Source organism: Salvelinus alpinus, chromosome 24 (genome assembly GCF_045679555.1).
Source record: "Salvelinus alpinus chromosome 24, SLU_Salpinus.1, whole genome shotgun sequence".
NCBI classification, from domain to species: Eukaryota; Metazoa; Chordata; class Actinopteri; order Salmoniformes; family Salmonidae; genus Salvelinus; species Salvelinus alpinus.
Window position 1 is genome coordinate 46,540,562 of NC_092109.1, and position 20,693 is coordinate 46,561,254.

General features: G+C 43.1%; 1 protein-coding gene across 1 annotated transcript in view; it reads right to left on the bottom strand.

Moving 5' to 3' along the window:
- The window catches only part of tmem135 (transmembrane protein 135), a 44,592-nt gene extending 26,330 nt beyond the window's left edge, over nt 1-18,262 (bottom strand). Inside the window, exons 1-3 of the mRNA XM_071362901.1 lie at nt 18,036-18,262; nt 560-687; nt 258-350 (exon numbers count right to left, since the gene is read on the bottom strand). Coding sequence (XP_071219002.1) covers nt 258-350; nt 560-687; nt 18,036-18,173 — 359 coding nt within the window. The 5' untranslated portion in view covers nt 18,174-18,262. The remainder of the gene's footprint in view (nt 1-257; nt 351-559; nt 688-18,035) is intronic.
- Between the last annotated feature and the right edge of the window lie 2,431 nt (nt 18,263-20,693).

Sequence of the window (20,693 nt, forward strand, 5' to 3'; positions counted from 1 at the left end):
AGAGGGTAAAAGGAAAGAGAGGAGAGGGGAAAAGGAAAGAGAGGAGAGGGGAAAAGGAAAGAGAGGAGAGGGGAACAGGAAAGAGAGGAGAGGGGAACAGGAAAGAGAGGAGAGGGGAAAAGGAAAGAGAGGAGAGGGGAAAAGGAAAGAGCGGGGAGGAGAAAATGGGAGGGGAGAGGAGAGGGGAAAAGGAAAGAGAGGAAAGGGGAAAAGGAAAGAGCGGGGAGGAGAAAATGGGAGGGGAGAGGAGAGGGTACCTGCTCTTGCGTTCCATGAGGATAGAGATGTAAGAGGCAGGTAGAGCTGCTCCGAACCCAGCTGACCACGAGGTGAAGCCACCCAGCAGTTTCCTAACACACACCAAACAAGATAACAACTTATCTGAAATATTATCTGACACTGCCTGGTACCATCTAGTACACTATGGACTTCACCCTCTTCACCCTACTGGGACAGAGGACAGAGTTTTCAAATCCCTCTGATTGGCTATCAGGTCAGGCCACTCAAGGACTGTGTGCATGTGCGTGTGTGTGTGTGTGTGTGTGTGTGTGTGTGTTACCTGAGGATGCAGAAGAAGGCGATGTAGAGTCCTCCATTAGCGGTGAGGAAGGAGGTGGACTGAAGGATCTCAGGGAGGAGTCTCTTCAGATAATACTCCTTCTTCCTCCTCCGCAGGATGGCTGCTATCTGCGCACACACACACACACACACACACACACACACACACACACACACACACACACACACACACACACACACACACACACACACACACACACACACACACACACACACACACACACACACACACACACAAAATCGGTTACTGTAGTTTAGTGTAGTGTACTGTAGTGTAGTGTAGGTTACTGTAGTGTAGTGTAGGTTACTGTAGTGTAGTGTAGGTTACTGTAGTGTAGTGTAGGTTACTGTAGTGTAGGTTACTGTAGTGTAGTGTAGGTTACTGTAGTGTAGGTTACTGTAGTTTAGTGTAGGTTACTGTAGTGTAGTGTAGGTTACTGTAGTGTAGGTTACTGTAGTGTAGGCTGCTGTAGTGTAGTGTAGGTTACTGTAGTGTAGTGTAGTGTAGGTTACTGTAGTGTAGGCTACTGTAGTGTAGTGTAGGTTACTGTAGTGTAGTGTACTGTAGTGTAGGTTACTGTAGTGTAGGTTACTGTAGTGTAGGTTACTGTAGTGTAGTGTAGGTTACTGTAGTGTAGTGTAGGTTACTGTAGTGTAGGTTACTGTAGTGTAGTGTAGGTTACTGTAGTGTACTGTAGGTCACTGTAGTGTAGTGTACTGTAGTTTAGTGTAGGCTACTGTAGTGTAGTGTAGGTTACTGTAGTGTAGTGTAGGTTACTGTAGTGTACTGTAGGTCACTGTAGTGTAGTGTACTGTAGTTTAGTGTAGGCTACTGTACTGTAGTGTAGGCTACTGTAGTGTAGTGTAGGTTACTGTAGTGTAGGTTACTGTAGTGCAGTGTAGTGTAGTGTACTGTAGGTTACTGTAGTTTAGTGTAGGTTACTATAGTTTAGGCTACTGTAGTGCAGTGTAGTGTAGGGTAGGTTACTGTAGGATACTGTAGTGTAGGTTACTGTAGTGTACTGTAGGTTAGTGTAGTGTAGGTTACTGTAGTGTAGTGTAGGTTACTGTAGTGTAGGTTACTGTAGTGTAGGTTACTGTAGTGTAGGTTACTGTAGTGTAGTGCAGTGCAGTGTACTGTACGGTAGGCTACTGTAGTGTAGTGTACGTTACTGTAGTGTAGGTTACTGTAGGTTACTGTAGTGTAGGTTACTGTAGTGTAGGCTACTGTAGTGTAGTGTAGGTTACTGTAGTGTAGTGTACTGTATTGTAGTGTAGGTTACTGTAGTGTAGGTTACTGTAGTGTAGGTTACTGTAGTGTAGTGTACTGTAGGCTACTGTAGTGTAGGCTACTGTAGTGTAGGCTACTGCAGTTTAGTGTAGGCTACTGTAGTGTACTGTAGGCTACTGTAGTGTACTGTACTGTAGTGTACTGTAGTGTAGGTTACTGTAGTGTAGGTTACTGTAGTTTAGTGTAGGTTACTGTAGTTTAGTGTAGGTTACTGTAGTGTAGGTTACTGTAGTGTAAGCTACTGTAGTGTAGCGTAGCCTACTGTAGTGTAGTGTAGGTTACTGTAGTGTAGGTTACTGTAGTTTAGTGTAGTTTAGTGTAGGTTACTGTAGTGTAGGTTACTGTAGTGTAGGTTACTGTAGTTTAGTGTAGTGTAGGTTACTGTAGTGTAGGTTACTGTAGTGTAGGTTACTGTAGTGTAGGTTACTGTAGTGTAGGTTACTGTACTGTAGGTTACTGTACTGTAGGTTACTGTAGTGTAGGTTACTGTAGTGTAGTGTAGGTTACTGTAGTGTAGTGTAGGTTACTGAAGTGTAGTGTAGGTTACTGTAGTGTAGATTACTGTAGTGTAGTGTAGTTTAGTGTAGTGTAGGTTACTGTAGTGTAGGTTACTGTAGTGTAGGTTACTGTAGTTTAGTGTAGTTTAGTGTAGTTTACTGTAGTGTAGGTTACTGTAGTGTAGGTTACTGTAGTGTAGGTTACTGTAGTGTAGGTTACTTTAGTTTAGTGTATGTTACTGTAGTGTAGTGTAGGTTACTGTAGTGTAGGTTACTGTAGTGTAGGTTACTGTAGTGTAGGTTACTGTAGTGTAGGCTGCTGTAGTGTAGTGTAGGTTACTGTAGTGTAGTGTAGTGTAGGTTACTGTAGTGTAGGCTACTGTAGTGTAGTGTAGGTTACTGTAGTGTAGTGTACTGTAGTGTAGGTTACTGTAGTGTAGGTTACTGTAGTGTAGGTTACTGTAGTGTAGTGTAGGTTACTGTAGTGTAGTGTAGGTTACTGTAGTGTAGGTTACTGTAGTGTAGTGTAGGTTACTGTAGTGTACTGTAGGTCACTGTAGTGTAGTGTACTGTAGTTTAGTGTAGGCTACTGTAGTGTAGTGTAGGTTACTGTAGTGTAGTGTAGGTTACTGTAGTGTACTGTAGGTCACTGTAGTGTAGTGTACTGTAGTTTAGTGTAGGCTACTGTACTGTAGTGTAGGCTACTGTAGTGTAGTGTAGGCTACTGTAGTGTAGTGTAGGTTACTGTAGTGTAGGTTACTGTAGTGCAGTGTAGTGTAGTGTACTGTAGGTTACTGTAGTTTAGTGTAGGTTACTATAGTTTAGGCTACTGTAGTGCAGTGTAGTGTAGGGTAGGTTACTGTAGGATACTGTAGTGTAGGTTACTGTAGTGTACTGTAGGTTAGTGTAGTGTAGGTTACTGTAGTGTAGTGTAGGTTACTGTAGTGTAGGTTACTGTAGTGTAGGTTACTGTAGGTTACTGTAGTGTAGGTTACTGTAGTGTAGTGCAGTGCAGTGTACTGTACGGTAGGCTACTGTAGTGTAGTGTACGTTACTGTAGTGTAGGTTACTGTAGGTTACTGTAGTGTAGGTTACTGTAGTGTAGGCTACTGTAGTGTAGTGTAGGTTACTGTAGTGTAGTGTACTGTATTGTAGTGTAGGTTACTGTAGTGTAGGTTACTGTAGTGTAGGTTACTGTAGTGTAGTGTACTGTAGGCTACTGTAGTGTAGGCTACTGTAGTGTAGGCTACTGCAGTTTAGTGTAGGCTACTGTAGTGTACTGTAGGCTACTGTAGTGTACTGTACTGTAGGTTACTGTAGTGTAGGTTACTGTAGTTTAGTGTAGGTTACTGTAGTTTAGTGTAGGTTACTGTAGTTTAGTGTAGGTTACTGTAGTGTAGGTTACTGTAGTGTAAGCTACTGTAGTGTAGCGTAGCCTACTGTAGTGTAGTGTAGGTTACTGTAGTGTAGGTTACTGTAGTTTAGTGTAGTTTAGTGTAGGTTACTGTAGTGTAGGTTACTGTAGTGTAGGTTACTGTAGTGTAGGTTACTGTAGTGTAGGTTACTGTAGTGTAGGTTACTGTAGTGTAGGTTACTGTAGTGTAGGTTACTGTAGTGTAGGTTACTGTACTGTAGGTTACTGTACTGTAGGTTACTGTAGTGTAGTGTAGGTTACTGTAGTGTAGTGTAGGTTACTGAAGTGTAGTGTAGGTTACTGTAGTGTAGATTACTGTAGTGTAGTGTAGTTTAGTGTAGTGTAGGTTACTGTAGTGTAGGTTACTGTAGTGTAGGTTACTGTAGGTTACTGTAGTTTAGTGTAGTTTAGTGTAGTTTACTGTAGTGTAGGTTACTGTAGTGTAGGTTACTGTAGTGTAGGTTACTGTAGTGTAGCCTACTGTAGTGTAGGTTACTGTAGTGTAGGTTACTGTAGTTTAGTGTAGTTTAGTGTAGTGTAGGTTACTGTAGTGTAGGTTACTGTAGTGTAGGCTACTGTAGTGCAGTGTAGGTTACTGTAGTGTAGGCTACTGTAGTGCAGTGTAGGTTACTGTAGTGTAGTGTAGGTTACTGTAGTGTAGGTTACTGTAGTGTAGTGTAGGTTACTGTAGTGTAGTGTAGGTTACTGTAGTGTAGGTTACTGTAGTGTAGGTTACTGTAGTGTAGTGTACTGTACTGTAGGTTACTGTAGTGTAGGTTACTGTAGTGTAGGTTACTGTAGTGTACTGTAGGTTAGTGTAGTTTAGTGTACTGTAGTTTAGTGTAGGTTACTGTAGTGTAGTGTAGGTTACTGTAGTGTAGTGTACTGTAGTGCAGTGTACTGTAGTGTACTGTAGGTTACTGTACTGTAGGTTACTGTAGTTTAGTGTAGGTTACTGTAGTTTAGGCTACTGTAGTGTAGTGTACTGTAGTGCAGTGTAGGTTACTGTAGTGTAGGTTACTGTAGTGTAGGTTACTGTAGTGTAGGCTACTGTAGTGTAGGTTACTGTAGTGTAGGCTAGTGTAGTGTAGTGTACTGTAGTGTACTGTAGGTTACTGTAGTGTAGGTTACTGTAGTGTAGGTTACTGTAGTGTAGGTTACTGTAGTGTAGTGTAGGTTACTGTAGTGTAGTGCAGTGTAGTGTAGGTTACTGTAGGCTACTGTAGTGTACTGTAGTGTAGGTTACTGTAGATTAGGGTCAAGGCCATTTGTCCTTCAAGGAGGTTCCCAACCTGCCAGGGCACCGAGGCCATCTGCCAGGGCACCGAGGCCATCTGCCAGGGCACCGAGGCCATCTGCCAGGGCACCGAGGCCATCTGCCAGGGCACCGAGGCCATCTGCCAGGGCACCGAGGCCATGGTGTTTCTGGCCATAGGAATGTTAAGGGTATTATTGTATAAACACTTCCTCATATGCCATTGAAACCAGCATTTCTCATGTTCTCAAATTGTCCAGCGGCCAAAGACACAATCCTAGTCATATTAACAAACCATAGCAACAACCCATGGCAACAACCCACAGCAACAACCCATCAACAACCCATAGCAACGCAACAACCCCCGGCAACAACCCCCGGCAACAACCCACCGCAACAACCCACCGCAACAACCCACCGCAACAACCCACCGCAACAACCCACCGCAACAACCCACAGCAACAACCCACCGCAACAACCCACCGCAACAACCCACCGCAACAACCCACCGTAACAACCCACGGCAACAACCCACGGCAACAACCCACGGCAACAACCCACCGTAACAACCCACCGTAACAACCCACCGTAACAACCCACCGTAACAATCCACCGTAACAACCCACCGTAACAACCCACCGCAACAACCCACCGCAACAACCCACCGCAACAACCCACCGCAACAACCCACAGCAACAACCCACAGCAACAACCCACCGCAACAACCCACCGCAACAACCCACCGCAACAACCCACCGCAACAACCCACGGCAACAACCCACGGCAACAACCCACGGCAACAACCCACCGTAACAACCCACCGTAACAACCCACCGTAACAACCCACCGTAACAACCCACCGTAACAACCCACCGTAACAACCCACCGCAACAACCCACCGTAACAACCCACCGTAACAACCCACCGTAACAACCCACCGTAACAATCCACCGTAACAACCCACCGTAACAATCCACCGTAACAACCCACCGTAACAACCCAGCGTAACAACCCACCGTAACAACCCACCGTAACAACCCACGGCAACAACCCACGGCAACAACCCACGGCAACAACCCACCGTAACAACCCACCGTAACAACCCACCGTAACAACCCACCGTAACAACCCATGCTTGTTATTGCATCTTTAGATCTCCCGTCTCTCTACATTGCTGAAGGATATTTTCATCTCTTGTCAAATGAAACCGTTGGCATTTGCAGCGCACCTTTTGAGAACGGTGTTCTCCGTTAATTGAATTTTATAACATTTGCGCTTATAGCCTACTGCCGTGTGCACATCGCTGTGCTTATAAAATGTGAAGAAATAGTTTAATAACATTTTAAGATAAATTAGATTAAGATAAATGTCCTGCTGCATGAATCTCCTTTAAAACTTATTTGATATATAGCGGTTGTATTCGTTTTCGGGGTCTATCGTACCACAACTCTCCCAGACTATGTTTGGAATATTTATTTCTCTCACAGAAGGACAAGCTGACCAATAGACGAGGTCAACTTTTGTACTCTGGTGGATAGTAGATTGACATAGGCTAGTGTTCATTACTCATCTTGTTGTTGTTATTTGTGTTCATTACTCATCTTATTGTTGTTGTTTGTGTTCATTACTCATCTTGTTGTTGTTATTTGTGTTCATTACTCATCTTATTGTTGTTGTTTGTGTTCATTACTCATCTTGTTGTTGTTATTTGTGTTCATTACTCATCTTATTGTTGTTGTTTGTGTTCATTACTCATCTTATTGTTGTTGTTTGTGTTCATTACTCATCTTGTTGTTGTTGTTTGTGTTCATTACTCATCTTATTGTTGTTGTTTGTGTTCATTACTCATCTTATTGTTGTTGTTTGTGTTCATTACTCATCTTGTTGTTGTTGTTTGTGTTCATTACTCATCTTGTTGTTGTTATTTGTGTTCATTACTCATCTTGTTGTTATTTGTGTTCATTACTCATCTTGTTGTTATTTGTGTTCATTACTCATCTTGTTGTTATTTGTGTTCATTACTCATCTTGTTGTTATTTGTGTTCATTACTCATCTTGTTGTTATTTGTGTTCATTACTCATCTTGTTGTTGTTATTTGTGTTCATTACTCATCTTGTTGTTGTTATTTGTGTTCATTACTCATCTTGTTGTTATTTGTGTTCATTACTCATCTTGTTGTTGTTATTTGTGTTCATTACTCATCTTGTTGTTGTTATTTGTGTTCATTACTCATCTTGTTGTTGTTGTTTGTGTTCATTACTCATCTTGTTGTTGTTATTTGTGTTCATTACTCATCTTGTTGTTATTTGTGTTCATTACTCATCTTGTTGTTGTTGTTTGTGTTCATTACTCATCTTGTTGTTGTTATTTGTGTTCATTACTCATCTTGTTGTTATTTGTGTTCATTACTCATCTTGTTGTTGTTATTTGTGTTCATTACTCATCTTGTTGTTATTTGTGTTCATTACTCATCTTGTTGTTGTTGTTTGTGTTCATTACTCATCTTGTTGTTGTTTGTGTTCATTACTCATCTTGTTGTTGTTGTTTGTGTTCATTACTCATCTTGTTGTTGTTTGTGTTCATTACTCATCTTGTTGTTGTTATTTGTGTTCATTACTCATCTTGTTGTTATTTGTGTTCATTACTCATCTTGTTGTTGTTGTTTGTGTTCATTACTCATCTTGTTGTTGTTTGTGTTCATTACTCATCTTGTTGTTATTTGTGTTCATTACTCATCTTGTTGTTGTTGTTTGTGTTCACTACTCATCTTGTTGTTGTTTGTGTTCATTACTCATCTTGTTGTTATTTGTGTTCATTACTCATCTTGTTGTTGTTGTTTGTGTTCATTACTCATCTTGTTGTTGTTTGTGTTCATTACTCATCTTGTTGTTGTTGTTTGTGTTCATTACTCATCTTGTTGTTGTTATTTGTGTTCATTACTCATCTTGTTGTTGTTGTTTGTGTTCATTACTCATCTTGTTGTTGTTGTTTGTGTTCATTACTCATCTTGTTGTTTGTATGTGTTGGTGTAAAAAAACATACAAAATACACTGTCTATCAAACTAATGTTTGGGGATATTTTTCAGTGTGGAACCCATATTTAAGGAGGGTTATAGCCTACGATAACAAATTCTAAAACGGCACTAGCTGTTCGCAAAGTAGCCTAAGCGTAAAATAGACCGGGGCGCAATTATTCTGAAACTGCAGCTCATTGTTGGAACACATAATTCTTTACTTTAAATCAACCTGTCCAATTTTAATTTCTGATGAAACTGTCATCATTTGGCAAGGAAAATAGTTTGGGTATCCCTTCAGTTAAGTTTTAATAGATATTTATCCAAATTGACAGAGCTGTAGCGGGTCGAGAGCTTCAAGTTCATCGGTGTCCACATCATTGAGGACTTAAAATGGTCCACACACACACGAGCATAGTCGTGAATGACTGGCTGCATCACTACTTGGTATGACAATAGCACCGCCATGGATCACATTGTAGTGTCTTTGGCATCATTAAACTGAAGACTTATTTATCAAATAACTCTCTGTAATTATTATTACGTGATTAAACTGATTAACTCATGTAACTGTAATTAACTAGGAAGTCGGGGCACCAAGGAAAATATTCAGATTACAAAGTAATAATTTTCCTAAAATACTTTTCAGATATTTTCATATCTGATCAATTAGTCTTCTTAATGAATGAATTATTTACTTTACCTCACGTTAGTCTCATTCCAAACGTCGTAAATTGTTGGTTATCTGCACGAACCCAGTCTTCACTATGAGTCATCCATACATCAATTGTCTTCAATCATTTATTTACTAACTAAGTAATTCACAGAAATGCATAAACAAAGTAAAAATGGTTACAAGAAATGATAGGGGAATGTGCCCTAGTGGGCTAAACCGGCATGGCGGCTTGTTTGACAACAGGGGAGTGGGGGTCTGATGAGAAGTCACTACAGAGTTGATAACATTTACATTTACATTTAAGTCATTTAGCAGACGCTCTTATCCAGAGCGACTTACAATTATAACAATTGAAATGCTAATCCTTTGCACATGAACGCTCACTCATTCGGGAACAATTGCAATCAATATATATATTTCCGCTCAGTGTGTCGTCTTGATCGCTGTTGAAAAGTTAGTTTCTGTTGGAGAGTTTCTGTCCTCTCTCTCTCTCTCTCTCTCTGTCGTGGTTAGAATGGATAGTTCAGAGTGACATTCATTCATGTCGTTATAGAATAGATGTTTCGACGGTTGTCGGTCTTCGCGTTCAATGATACCGAATTCCTAGCTGCAGACTAGTAATTAAAATCAAAGACTTGTTCTTATTCTGTCGGTATCGATAGTCTAAGAGTTTAACCACGTGGGACGGTTAAAAGATTCAGCAATCTGGTCTCAAACCTTGGCCCTCTCGTTATCGAGGTAAGCTGGTCTGCAACCTTTGTCCTCTCGTGATTGAGAGAAACATGGTCTGGTGATAGAAAACCCGAGTGGAGGTTTTATTTGGAAGGGCAGAAAAGGTCCTGTTCCAGGATACCCGAACCTAACTGGGATCATGGGCGGTCCTCTGATTCAACTCAAAAGGGAATTGGAGTTTCCTTCATTAAAAACAGTCCAAAATCACATTACACAATTTTACAAACAGTATCATCCTCACTCATTCATCTTATACAACAATTAGATGTAAACCTCATATCTGAGGTTATTGTATAAACAGCGTTATGGTAATGTGGCCGTATTGTCTCCCATGAGTTTCACAAAATTGTACCAAACATACCAGTTCGTAGCTGGATTCTTCACCGATCTTTTATACCTTCTCCAGAACATAAATATTGTTCGGACCTCAAGTTCTGTGAGGTGGAAGAAATTCCTTTGTTCTCTATGAAACTTCACTCTATCTCTATACTGTGGCCATGAAGAGCTCATCTCCTCAGGAATTTACGACCTCTCTCTGACCACAGCAGCCTAGTTGTAGGAGGCAGGGAGAGGGGGATGGGGCTTGCTGTACCCAAAGAGGGAAATGTCATGACATAATGGTGCTACAGAGGGTGGTGTGGACAGCCCAGTGGGGCTGAGATCCCTGCTATCCAAAACCTCTATACCAGGCGGTGTGAAAGGAAGGCCTGAAGAATTGTTAGACTCCAGCCACACAGGCCATAGAACGTTCTCTCTGCTTCCGCGTGGCAAGTGGTACCGATGCACCAAGTCTGACACCAACAGGCTCCTGAACAGCTTCTATCCCCCAAGCCATAAGACCAGTACCATACTGGACCTGAGCCTGTATATAATATGGTACTGGACCTGAGCCTGTATATAATATGGTACTGGACCTGAGCCTGTATATAATATGCTACTGGACCTGAGCCTGTATATAATATGGTACTGGACCTGAGCCTGTATATAATATGCTACTGGACCTGAGCCTGTATATAATATGCTACTGGACCTGAGCCTGTATAGAATATGCTACTGGACCTGAGCCTGTATATAATATGCTACTGGACCTGAGCCTGTATATAATATGGTACTGGACCTGAGCCTGTATATAATATACTACTGGACCTGAGCCTGTATATAATATGGTACTGGACCTGAGCCTGTATATAATATACTACTGGACCTGAGCCTGTATATAATATGGTACTGGACCTGAGCCTGTATATAATATGGTACTGGACCTGAGCCTGTATATAATATACTACTGGACCTGAGCCTGTATATAATATGCTACTGGAACTGAGCCTGTATATAATATGCTACTGGAACTGAGCCTGTATATAATATACTACTGGACCTGAGCCTGTATATAATATACTACTGGACCTGAGCCTGTATATAATATGGTTCTGGACCTGAGCCTGTATATAATATGGTACTGGACCTGAGCCTGTATATAATATGGTACTGGACCTGAGCCTGTATATAATATGGTACTGGACCTGAGCCTGTATATAATATGGTACTGGACCTGAGCCTGTATATAATATGGTACTGGACCTGAGCCTGTATATAATATGGTACTGGACCTGAGCCTGTATATAATATGCTACTGGACCTGAGCCTGTATATAATATGCTACTGGACCTGAGCCTGTATATAATATGCTACTGGACCTGAGCCTGTATATAATATACTACTGGACCTGAGCCTGTATATAATATACTACTGGACCTGAGCCTGTATATAATATACTACTGGACCTGAGCCTGTATATAATATGGTTCTGGACCTGAGCCTGTATATAATATGGTACTGGACCTGAGCCTGTATATAATATGGTACTGGACCTGAGCCTGTATATAATATGGTACTGGACCTGAGCCTGTATATAATATACTACTGGACCTGAGCCTGTATATAATATGGTACTGGACCTGAGCCTGTATATAATATACTACTGGACCTGAGCCTGTATATAATATGGTACTGGACCTGAGCCTGTATATAATATGCTACTGGACCTGAGCCTGTATATAATATGGTACTGGACCTGAGCCTGTATATAATATACTACTGGGACTGAGCCTGTATATAATATACTACTGGACCTGAGCCTGTATATAATATACTACTGGACCTGAGCCTGTATATAATATACTACTGGACCTGAGCCTGTATATAATATACTACTGGACCTGAGCCTGTATATAATATACTACTGGACCTGAGCCTGTATATAATATGGTACTGGACCTGAGCCTGTATATAATATGGTACTGGACCTGAGCCTGTATATAATATGGTACTGGACCTGAGCCTGTATATAATATGGTACTGGACCTGAGCCTGTATATAATATGCTACTGGACCTCAGCCTGTATATAATATGCTACTGGACCTGAGCCTGTATATAATATGCTACTGGACCTGAGCCTGTATATAATATGCTACTGGACCTGAGCCTGTATATAATATGCTACTGGACCTGAGCCTGTATATAATATGCTACTGGACCTGAGCCTGTATATAATATGCTACTGGACCTGAGCCTGTATATAATATGTTACTGGACCTGAGCCTGTATATAATATGGTACTGGACCTGAGCCTGTATATAATATGGTACTGGACCTGAGCCTGTATATAATATGGTACTGGACCTGAGCCTGTATATAATATGGTACTGGACCTGAGCCTGTATATAATATGCTACTGGACCTGAGCCTGTATATAATATGCTACTGGACCTGAGCCTGTATATAATATGCTACTGGACCTGAGCCTGTATATAATATGCTACTGGACCTGAGCCTGTATATAATATGCTACTGGACCTGAGCCTGTATATAATATGCTACTGGACCTGAGCCTGTATATAATATGCTACTGGACCTGAGCCTGTATATAATATGCTACTGGACCTGAGCCTGTATATAATATGCTACTGGACCTGAGCCTGTATATAATATGCTACTGGACCTGAGCCTGTATATAATATGCTACTGGACCTGAGCCTGTATATAATATGGTACTGGACCTGAGCCTGTATATAATATGCTACTGGACCTGAGCCTGTATATAATATGCTACTGGACCTGAGCCTGTATATAATATGCTACTGGACCTGAGCCTGTATATAATATGCTACTGGACCTGAGCCTGTATATAATATGCTACTGGACCTGAGCCTGTATATAATATGCTACTGGACCTGAGCCTGTATATAATATGCTACTGGACCTGAGCCTGTATATAATATGCTACTGGACCTGAGCCTGTATATAATATGCTACTGGACCTGAGCCTGTATATAATATGCTACTGGACCTGAGCCTGTATATAATATGCTACTGGACCTGAGCCTGTATATAATATGCTACTGGACCTGAGCCTGTATATAATATGCTACTGGACCTGAGCCTGTATATAATATGCTACTGGACCTGAGCCTGTATATAATATGCTACTGGACCTGAGCCTGTATATAATATGCTACTGGACCTGAGCCTGTATATAATATGCTACTGGACCTGAGCCTGTATATAATATGGTACTGGACCTGAGCCTGTATATAATATGCTACTGGACCTGAGCCTGTATATAATATGCTACTGGACCTGAGCCTGTATATAATATGCTACTGGACCTGAGCCTGTATATAATATGCTACTGGACCTGAGCCTGTATATAATATGGTACTGGACCTGAGCCTGTATATAATATGGTACTGGACCTGAGCCTGTATATAATATGGTACTGGACCTGAGCCTGTATATAATATGCTACTGGACCTGAGCCTGTATATAATATGGTACTGGACCTGAGCCTGTATATAATATGCTACTGGACCTGAGCCTGTATATAATATGCTACTGGACCTGAGCCTGTATATAATATGCTACTGGACCTGAGCCTGTATATAATATGGTACTGGACCTGAGCCTGTATATAATATGGTACTGGACCTGAGCCTGTATATAATATGGTACTGGACCTGAGCCTGTATATAATATGCTACTGGACCTGAGCCTGTATATAATATGCTACTGGACCTGAGCCTGTATATAATATGCTACTGGACCTGAGCCTGTATATAATATGTTTACTTAGTGCCGGTCTTATTTATTGTATATTATGTTCTCCCGTGTTATTTTTTGTGCTACGTTGAAATAGATTACTGCATGGTTGGGTTTAACTGTACTTGTGCACGTGACATTAAAACTGTCTGTAGGACTAACAGGAGTTCAGGGAGAAGAACTGTGTGATGCTTGGCTTTATGTTTTGTACCTTGCAAATGCAATACTAGAGTCAAAGAAAAGGTGTATTGTCTTCCAGACAACGGGCAGCCACATAGCAACATTCCACCAAATAGTTTTACAGTATTTTGTTTTTCCATCTCTGGTTAAAGATAAAGTTTTGACATCCGTTCGAGTACTAGATTACACATGCCAATCCATCTAATGACCTGTATTCCTCCATTAGGTGCCAAAAGGCACCTAAACACTCTCAGACCAAGAGAAACAAGATTCTCTGGTCTGATGAAACCAAGATTGAACTCTTTGGCCTGAATGCCAAGCGTCACATCTGTAGGAAACCTGGCACCATCCCTATGGTGAAGCATGGTGGTGGCAGCATCATGCTGTGGGGATGTTTTTCAGCAGCAGGGACTGGGAGACTAGTCAGGATCGAGGCAAATATGAACGGAGCAAAGTACAGAGAGATCCTTGATGAAAACCTGCTCCAGAGCACTCAGGACCTCAGACTGGGGCGAAGGTTCACCTTCCAACAGGACAACGAACCTAAGCACACAGCCAAGACCATTTAGGAGTGGATTCAGGACACTGAATGTCCTTGAGTCGCCCAACCAGAGCCCGAACTTGAACCTGATCGAACATCTCTGGAGAGACCTGAAAATAGCTGTGCAATGACGCTCCCCATCCAACATGACAGAGCTTGAGAAGATCTGCAGAGAATAATGGGAGAAACTCCCCAAATACATGTGTGCCAAGCTTGTAGCGTCATACCCAAGAAGACTTGAGGCTGTAATCGCTGCCAAAGGTGCTGCAACAAAGTACTGAGTAAAGGGTCTGAATATTTATGTAAATTTGATATTTCTGTATTTTTTTTTTACCTGTTTTTGCTTTGTCATTACGGGGTATTGTGTGTTGATTGATGAGAGAGAAAAAAATGATTTAAAACATTGTAGAATATGGCTGTAATATAACAAAATGTAGAAGAAGTCAAGGGGTCTGAATACTTTCCGAACGCACTATATATGGTGATTTACCCCAGTGTTTTACCCCAGTGATTTACCCCAGTGATTTACCCCAGTGATTTACCCCAGTGATTTACCCCAGTGATTTACCCCAGTGTTTTACCCCAGTGATTTACCCAAAAGGCTCAGACTTTTCTGTTTCCATCTACGTGGGCCGGCACCAGGGCCTCACTGGGCCATGGGAGACCACTAGACACTCACTGGGCCGTGGGAGACCACTAGACACTCACTGGGCCGTGGGAGACCACTAGACACTCACTGGGCCGTGGGAGACCACTAGACACTCACTGGGCCGTGGGAGACCACTAGACACTCACTGGGCCGTGGGAGACCACTAGACACTCACTGGGCCGTGGGAGACCACTAGACACTCACTGGGCCGTGGGAGACCACTAGACACTCACTGGGCCGTGGGAGACCACTAGACACTCACTGGGCCGTGGGAGAACACTAGACACTCACTGGGCCGTGGGAGACCACTAGACACTCACTGGGCCGTGGGAGACCACTAGACAGTCACTGGGCCATGGGAGACCACTAGATAGTCACTGGGCCATGGGAGACCACTAGACACTCACTGGGCCGTGGGAGACCACTAGACACTCACTAGGCCGTGGGAGACCACTAGACACTCACTGGGCCGTGGGAGACCACTAGACACTCACTGGGCCGTGGGAGACCACTAGACACTCACTGGGCCATTGGGGGACCACCAGACACTCACTGGGCCGTGGGAGACCACTAGACACTCACTGGGCCGTGGGAGACCACTAGACACTCACTGGGCCGTGGGAGACCACTAGACACTCACTGGGCCGTGGGAGACCACTAGACACTCACTGGGCCGTGGGAGACCACTAGACACTACACTGGGCCATGGGAGACCACTAGACACTACACTGGGCCGTGGGAGACCACTAGATAGTCACTGGGCCGTGGGAGACCACTAGACAGTCACTGGGCCGTGGGAGACCACTAGACACTCACTGGGCCGTGGGAGACCACTAGACACTCACTGGGCCGTGGGAGACCACTAGACACTCACTGGGCCGTGGGAGACCACTAGACACTGACTGGGCCGTGGGAGACCACTAGACACTGACTGGGCCGTGGGAGACCACTAGACAGTCACTGGGCCGTGGGAGACCACTAGATAGTCACTGGGCCGTGGGAGACCACTAGATAGTCACTGGGCCGTGGGAGACCACTAGATAGTCACTGGGCCGTGGGAGACCACTAGATAGTCACTGGGCCGTGGGAGACCACTAGATAGTCACTGGGCCGTGGGAGACCACTAGATAGTCACTGGGCCGTGGGAGACCACTAGACACTCACTGGGCCGTGGGAGACCACCAGACACTCACTGGGCCGTGGGAGACCACTAGACACTCACTGGGCCGTGGGAGACCACTAGACACTCACTGGGCCGTGGGAGACCACCAGACACTCACTGGGCCGTGGGAGACCACTAGATAGTCACTGGGCCGTGGGAGACCACCAGACACTCACTGGGCCGTGGGAGACCACTAGATAGTCACTGGGCCGTGGGAGACCACTAGATAGTCACTGGGCCGTGGGAGACCACTAGATAGTCACTGGGCCGTGGGAGACCACTAGATAGTCACTGGGCCGTGGGAGACCACTAGATAGTCACTGGGCCGTGGGAGACCACTAGACAGTACAGGTTGGCTGCAATAATGGATTTTACTGTTTCATCAGAGACACACAAAGATGACAAATGTAATCGCTGAATTCACTATATTTAGCTATTTCATGCAGCCAATAGAAAAGTATTAGGCTAAACAAATGATTTTGTATTGTAATTTCACATTGTTTAAAGTTGAGAGATATCATTTACACAAAGTAATGAGACTGGGTGTGTAAATCTGCCTCCAAGATTAGTATGTCAAAGCCTCGTGTATCAGCCCTCCAACATATACAGAAGACCAAGGACATTCACACTCATCAGATGAACAGTTTTTAACGAAGCCAGCAGCAACAGGTAGTGGTTAGAGTGTTGGACTAGTAACCGAAAGGTTGCTGGATCGAATCCCCGAGCTGACAAGGTACAAAAATATATATCGTTCTGTCCCTGGACAAGGCAGTTAACCCACTGTTCCCCGGTAGGCCATCGTTGAAAATAAGACTGTGTTCTTAACTGACTTGCCTTGTTACATATTGTTTTAATCAAATCATTCATCTCAGTGACTGACAGTATACAGGTATTATTGCATGTTGACTAACCAATAGCTGTGAAATGACATTACATCTAGTCAGGATCAGTTTCATACATTTAATTCCGGTAAATTCAGTAGATTAGCTTCATAGCGGCATTGACGTTGTTGGTTGGCTAGTAAGCAATACGTGCCGTTACACATCGTTCACTTTTTGGGAACCTGGTCCTGCCAACTTGGTAGCTGGCTATGGTTAGTTTAAATAAAGCTAAACGATGTACCAATATTAAAGTGCAACTATAAACTATAACCCCATCATAGCTTCATTTATGAATGAAGTACCAGGCTGAGGAGCCTGGTGTCTAGCCTGCTTGTTAAGCGATTTCATTCCACTCCTGTCATTTGCCAAAGACATGTGAAATGAGCAGGAATGATGTTATCTAATATGTCTGGTAACGAGGCAGAGGTTATCGGTTTGAAGAGGACACGTATCAGACAGTCCTTGTACTCTGAACCCCGACTCTCAGGGTAACGTAGAACACCGTCCACTGGGCAAAACACCCGTGAAAAACACTCTTTTTGTAATGCCTCCCTCTCTGGAAATGTCCAGGGCCCCAAACTGTACAAGTGTGCCAAGTTTAATGAAAGAAAAGTGAACCTCCTTTTCACACATTGCCTGCACTATTAGGGATGTTGGGGAGGGCCATTTCTGCAAGTGTCTCAGCCCCCGTCACCCTGCTAGTTGGCCTAAACCCTTATATTACTGACTGTGTCGAGAGGAAAGTTCAACTCATGTCACACTAACGTTAGCTAGCTAGTTAGCTGGCAAATTGCAATATAGTTAGCTGGGATTCGCTAGCTAAATAGTGAAGTTAACGTCGTAATGAAAAAGCAAGTATGTGAAATCTGTAGCCACAACGTCTCATTGCTAACGACCGGCCACAAACTGTAGTTAGCAACATAGCTATTCATGCGACCGATTAATTTAACTAGCTTCCATCCATCCATAAGCCATGAACTTGGGCCCTTGTAGCACAACACGGCTAGCTAGCTAGCATTGGGTGGACAGATCTCCTGCCCGTGTATTTGGAGCTAGCTACTCACCAGGTAAAGCGGTGCATATATTTTGAAAGAGACCTCCAGAGCCCCCGCAGTGATCTCCAGGGTGGACATGACACAGGAAGGGTTCCATGTGTGCCCGATCTCATAGCAGCTGTGCGGTATCTTACTCAGGGCTGCCATAGTTGCACGGTGGACCGTCGGGGTAGCGAGCCGTGCTGTGCAGTGAGGAAACAGACGGCAGTGGACAGAGGCGCGCTCCCGACTGTGGGGAGATGCGCGGCACCGATGCAATTGAGGCAAAGGGTCATGGCAGGCGGGGGTAACAGTCGAACACACGCATGCGGTGTAGGTGGGAGTTCAGTTTGTGTGTGTGTGTGTGTGTGTGTGTGTGTGTGTTCCTTCTTGCTGGATGTGCCTTGTGGCAATTCACCCTCCAAACTGGCAGCCTAACCAACCCGTTGCCAAACGAACAAGGATTTTTTATTTTTTATTGAATGGTTTGTCCTAAGAGTTCAACAACCAATCAGTCTCTGTTGTAGTGGAACATCTCCCTGCTGATGTCATGGTGGCTGTTTATCACACCTAGCCGGTCTGCCTGTCATATTACCCCATTATGAAAAGAGAGTGCAGTTTAACTTCCCTGTAGAGACTGCAGACCTACTATGGACAGAGTGCAGTTTAACTTCCCTGTAGAGACTGCAGACCTACTATGGACAGAGTGCAGTTTAACTTCCCTGTAGAGACTGCAGACCTACTATGGACAGAGTGCAGTTTAACTTCCCTGTGGAGACTGCAGGCCTACTATGGACAGAGTGCAGTTTAACTTCCCTGTTTAGACTGCAGGCCTACTATAGACAGAGTGCAGTTTAACTTCCCTGTTTAGACTGCAGGCCTACTATAGACAGAGTGCAGTTTAACTTCCCTGTTTAGACTGCAGGCCTACTATGGACAGAGTGCAGTTTAACTTCCCTGTAGAGACTGTAGGCCTACTATGGACAGAGTGCAGTTTAACTTCCCTGTAGAGACTGCAGACCTACTATGGACAGAGTGCAGTTTAACTTCCCTGTAGAGACTGCAGGCCTACTATGGACAGAGTGCAGTTTAACTTCCCTGTAGAGACTGCAGGCCTATGGAAAGTAGTGGAAGCTCCTAAGAAGAGGAAGGGGGGGAACATCCTCCTCAGTGAATTTCATAAATTAAAAAGGGTAAAACGTTGAAAAAGTTATCCTTTTACTTGCCTAGTTAAATAAAGGTTAAATTAAAATTGTAAAAATATTCACTTTACCAAATAATTGATTAAAACACATTGTTGTGCAGTGAAGGTCTACAGTAGCCTCAACAGCACTCTGTAGGGTAGCACCATGGTGTAGCCGGAGGACAGCTAGCTTCCGTCCTCCTCTGGGTACATTGACTTCAATACAAAACCTAGGAGGCTCTTGATTCTCACCCCCTTCCATAGACTTACACAGTCATTTCAGAGGACATCCTCCAACCTATCAGAGCTCATTGAAGAGGAGAGGGACAACATTCCACAGGCCACAGTCAACAGCCTGATCAACTCTATGTGAAGGAGATGTGTCACGCTGCATGAGGCAAATGGTGGTCACACCAGATACTGACTGGTTTTCTGATCCACGCTCCTACCTTGTTGTTAAGGTATCTGTGACCAACAGATGCATATCTGTATTCCCAGTCATGTGAAATCCATAGATTAGGACCTAATTTATTTATTTAAATAGACTGATTTCCTTATATGAACTGTAACTCAGTAAAATCTTTGAATTTGTTACATGTTGCGTTTTTATATTTTTGTTCAGTGTAAATCTTGTGTATATTCATCTGGTGTAGATTTGGATTACGTGTTACAGTGCTATTTGGGTTGTTAATTAGATTCGCTCTGACATTTCTTGATTTATTTTTGTATTATTTGTTTGACGTTTTACTGCACTGTTATGAGCTAGTAACATAATACATTTCACTGCACCCGTTATAAGATCTGCTAAACTGTATACGTGACCAATAAACTTTGATTTGATTTGAATGCAGTTTGCAGGTGAATAAACAATCTAAATCATAGATATCTGGCTGGAATCCAATAGGAATTACACATCAGTTTGCCAGCCAGCATAATGTTTCGTGGGGGCCTGATGTGGCCTGTACACTATGAGTTTCAGGCCACTGTTTTTATTGTCAGGCATAGGCGATAATTAAAGCCTGCAAGGCAAAGTCCATTTTACAACGCTCCCAATGAATCTCAGGGATCGATTTATATTTTAATAGTATGGAAAAGTTACAATTTGACAGAGTCAAAGCTTACATGGGAACACAAGGTCCTTTTTGAGAGTGAAGTGGCTCCTTCCTCTTTCTCTCTCTGGCAAGTTACACGCAGCGCCTGCAGGAAATATTCAAACCCCTTGACTTTTCCCACATTTTTTTGTGTAACAGCCTGAATTCAAAATGGATTAAATAGAGATTTTTTTGTCACAAAAAATAATAATAAAATAAATAAAAACAGGATGCCCCTGAGCTCAATTTCAAATCGCATAGCAAAGGGTCAAAGGGTCTGAAAATGTAAATAAGGTATTGTAATGTTTTTAAAATTGTTTTACTGCCTTAATTTTGCTGGACCACAGGAAGAGTAACTGCTGCCTTGACAGGAACTAATGGGGATCCATAATAAACCCCAGGAAGAGTAGCTGC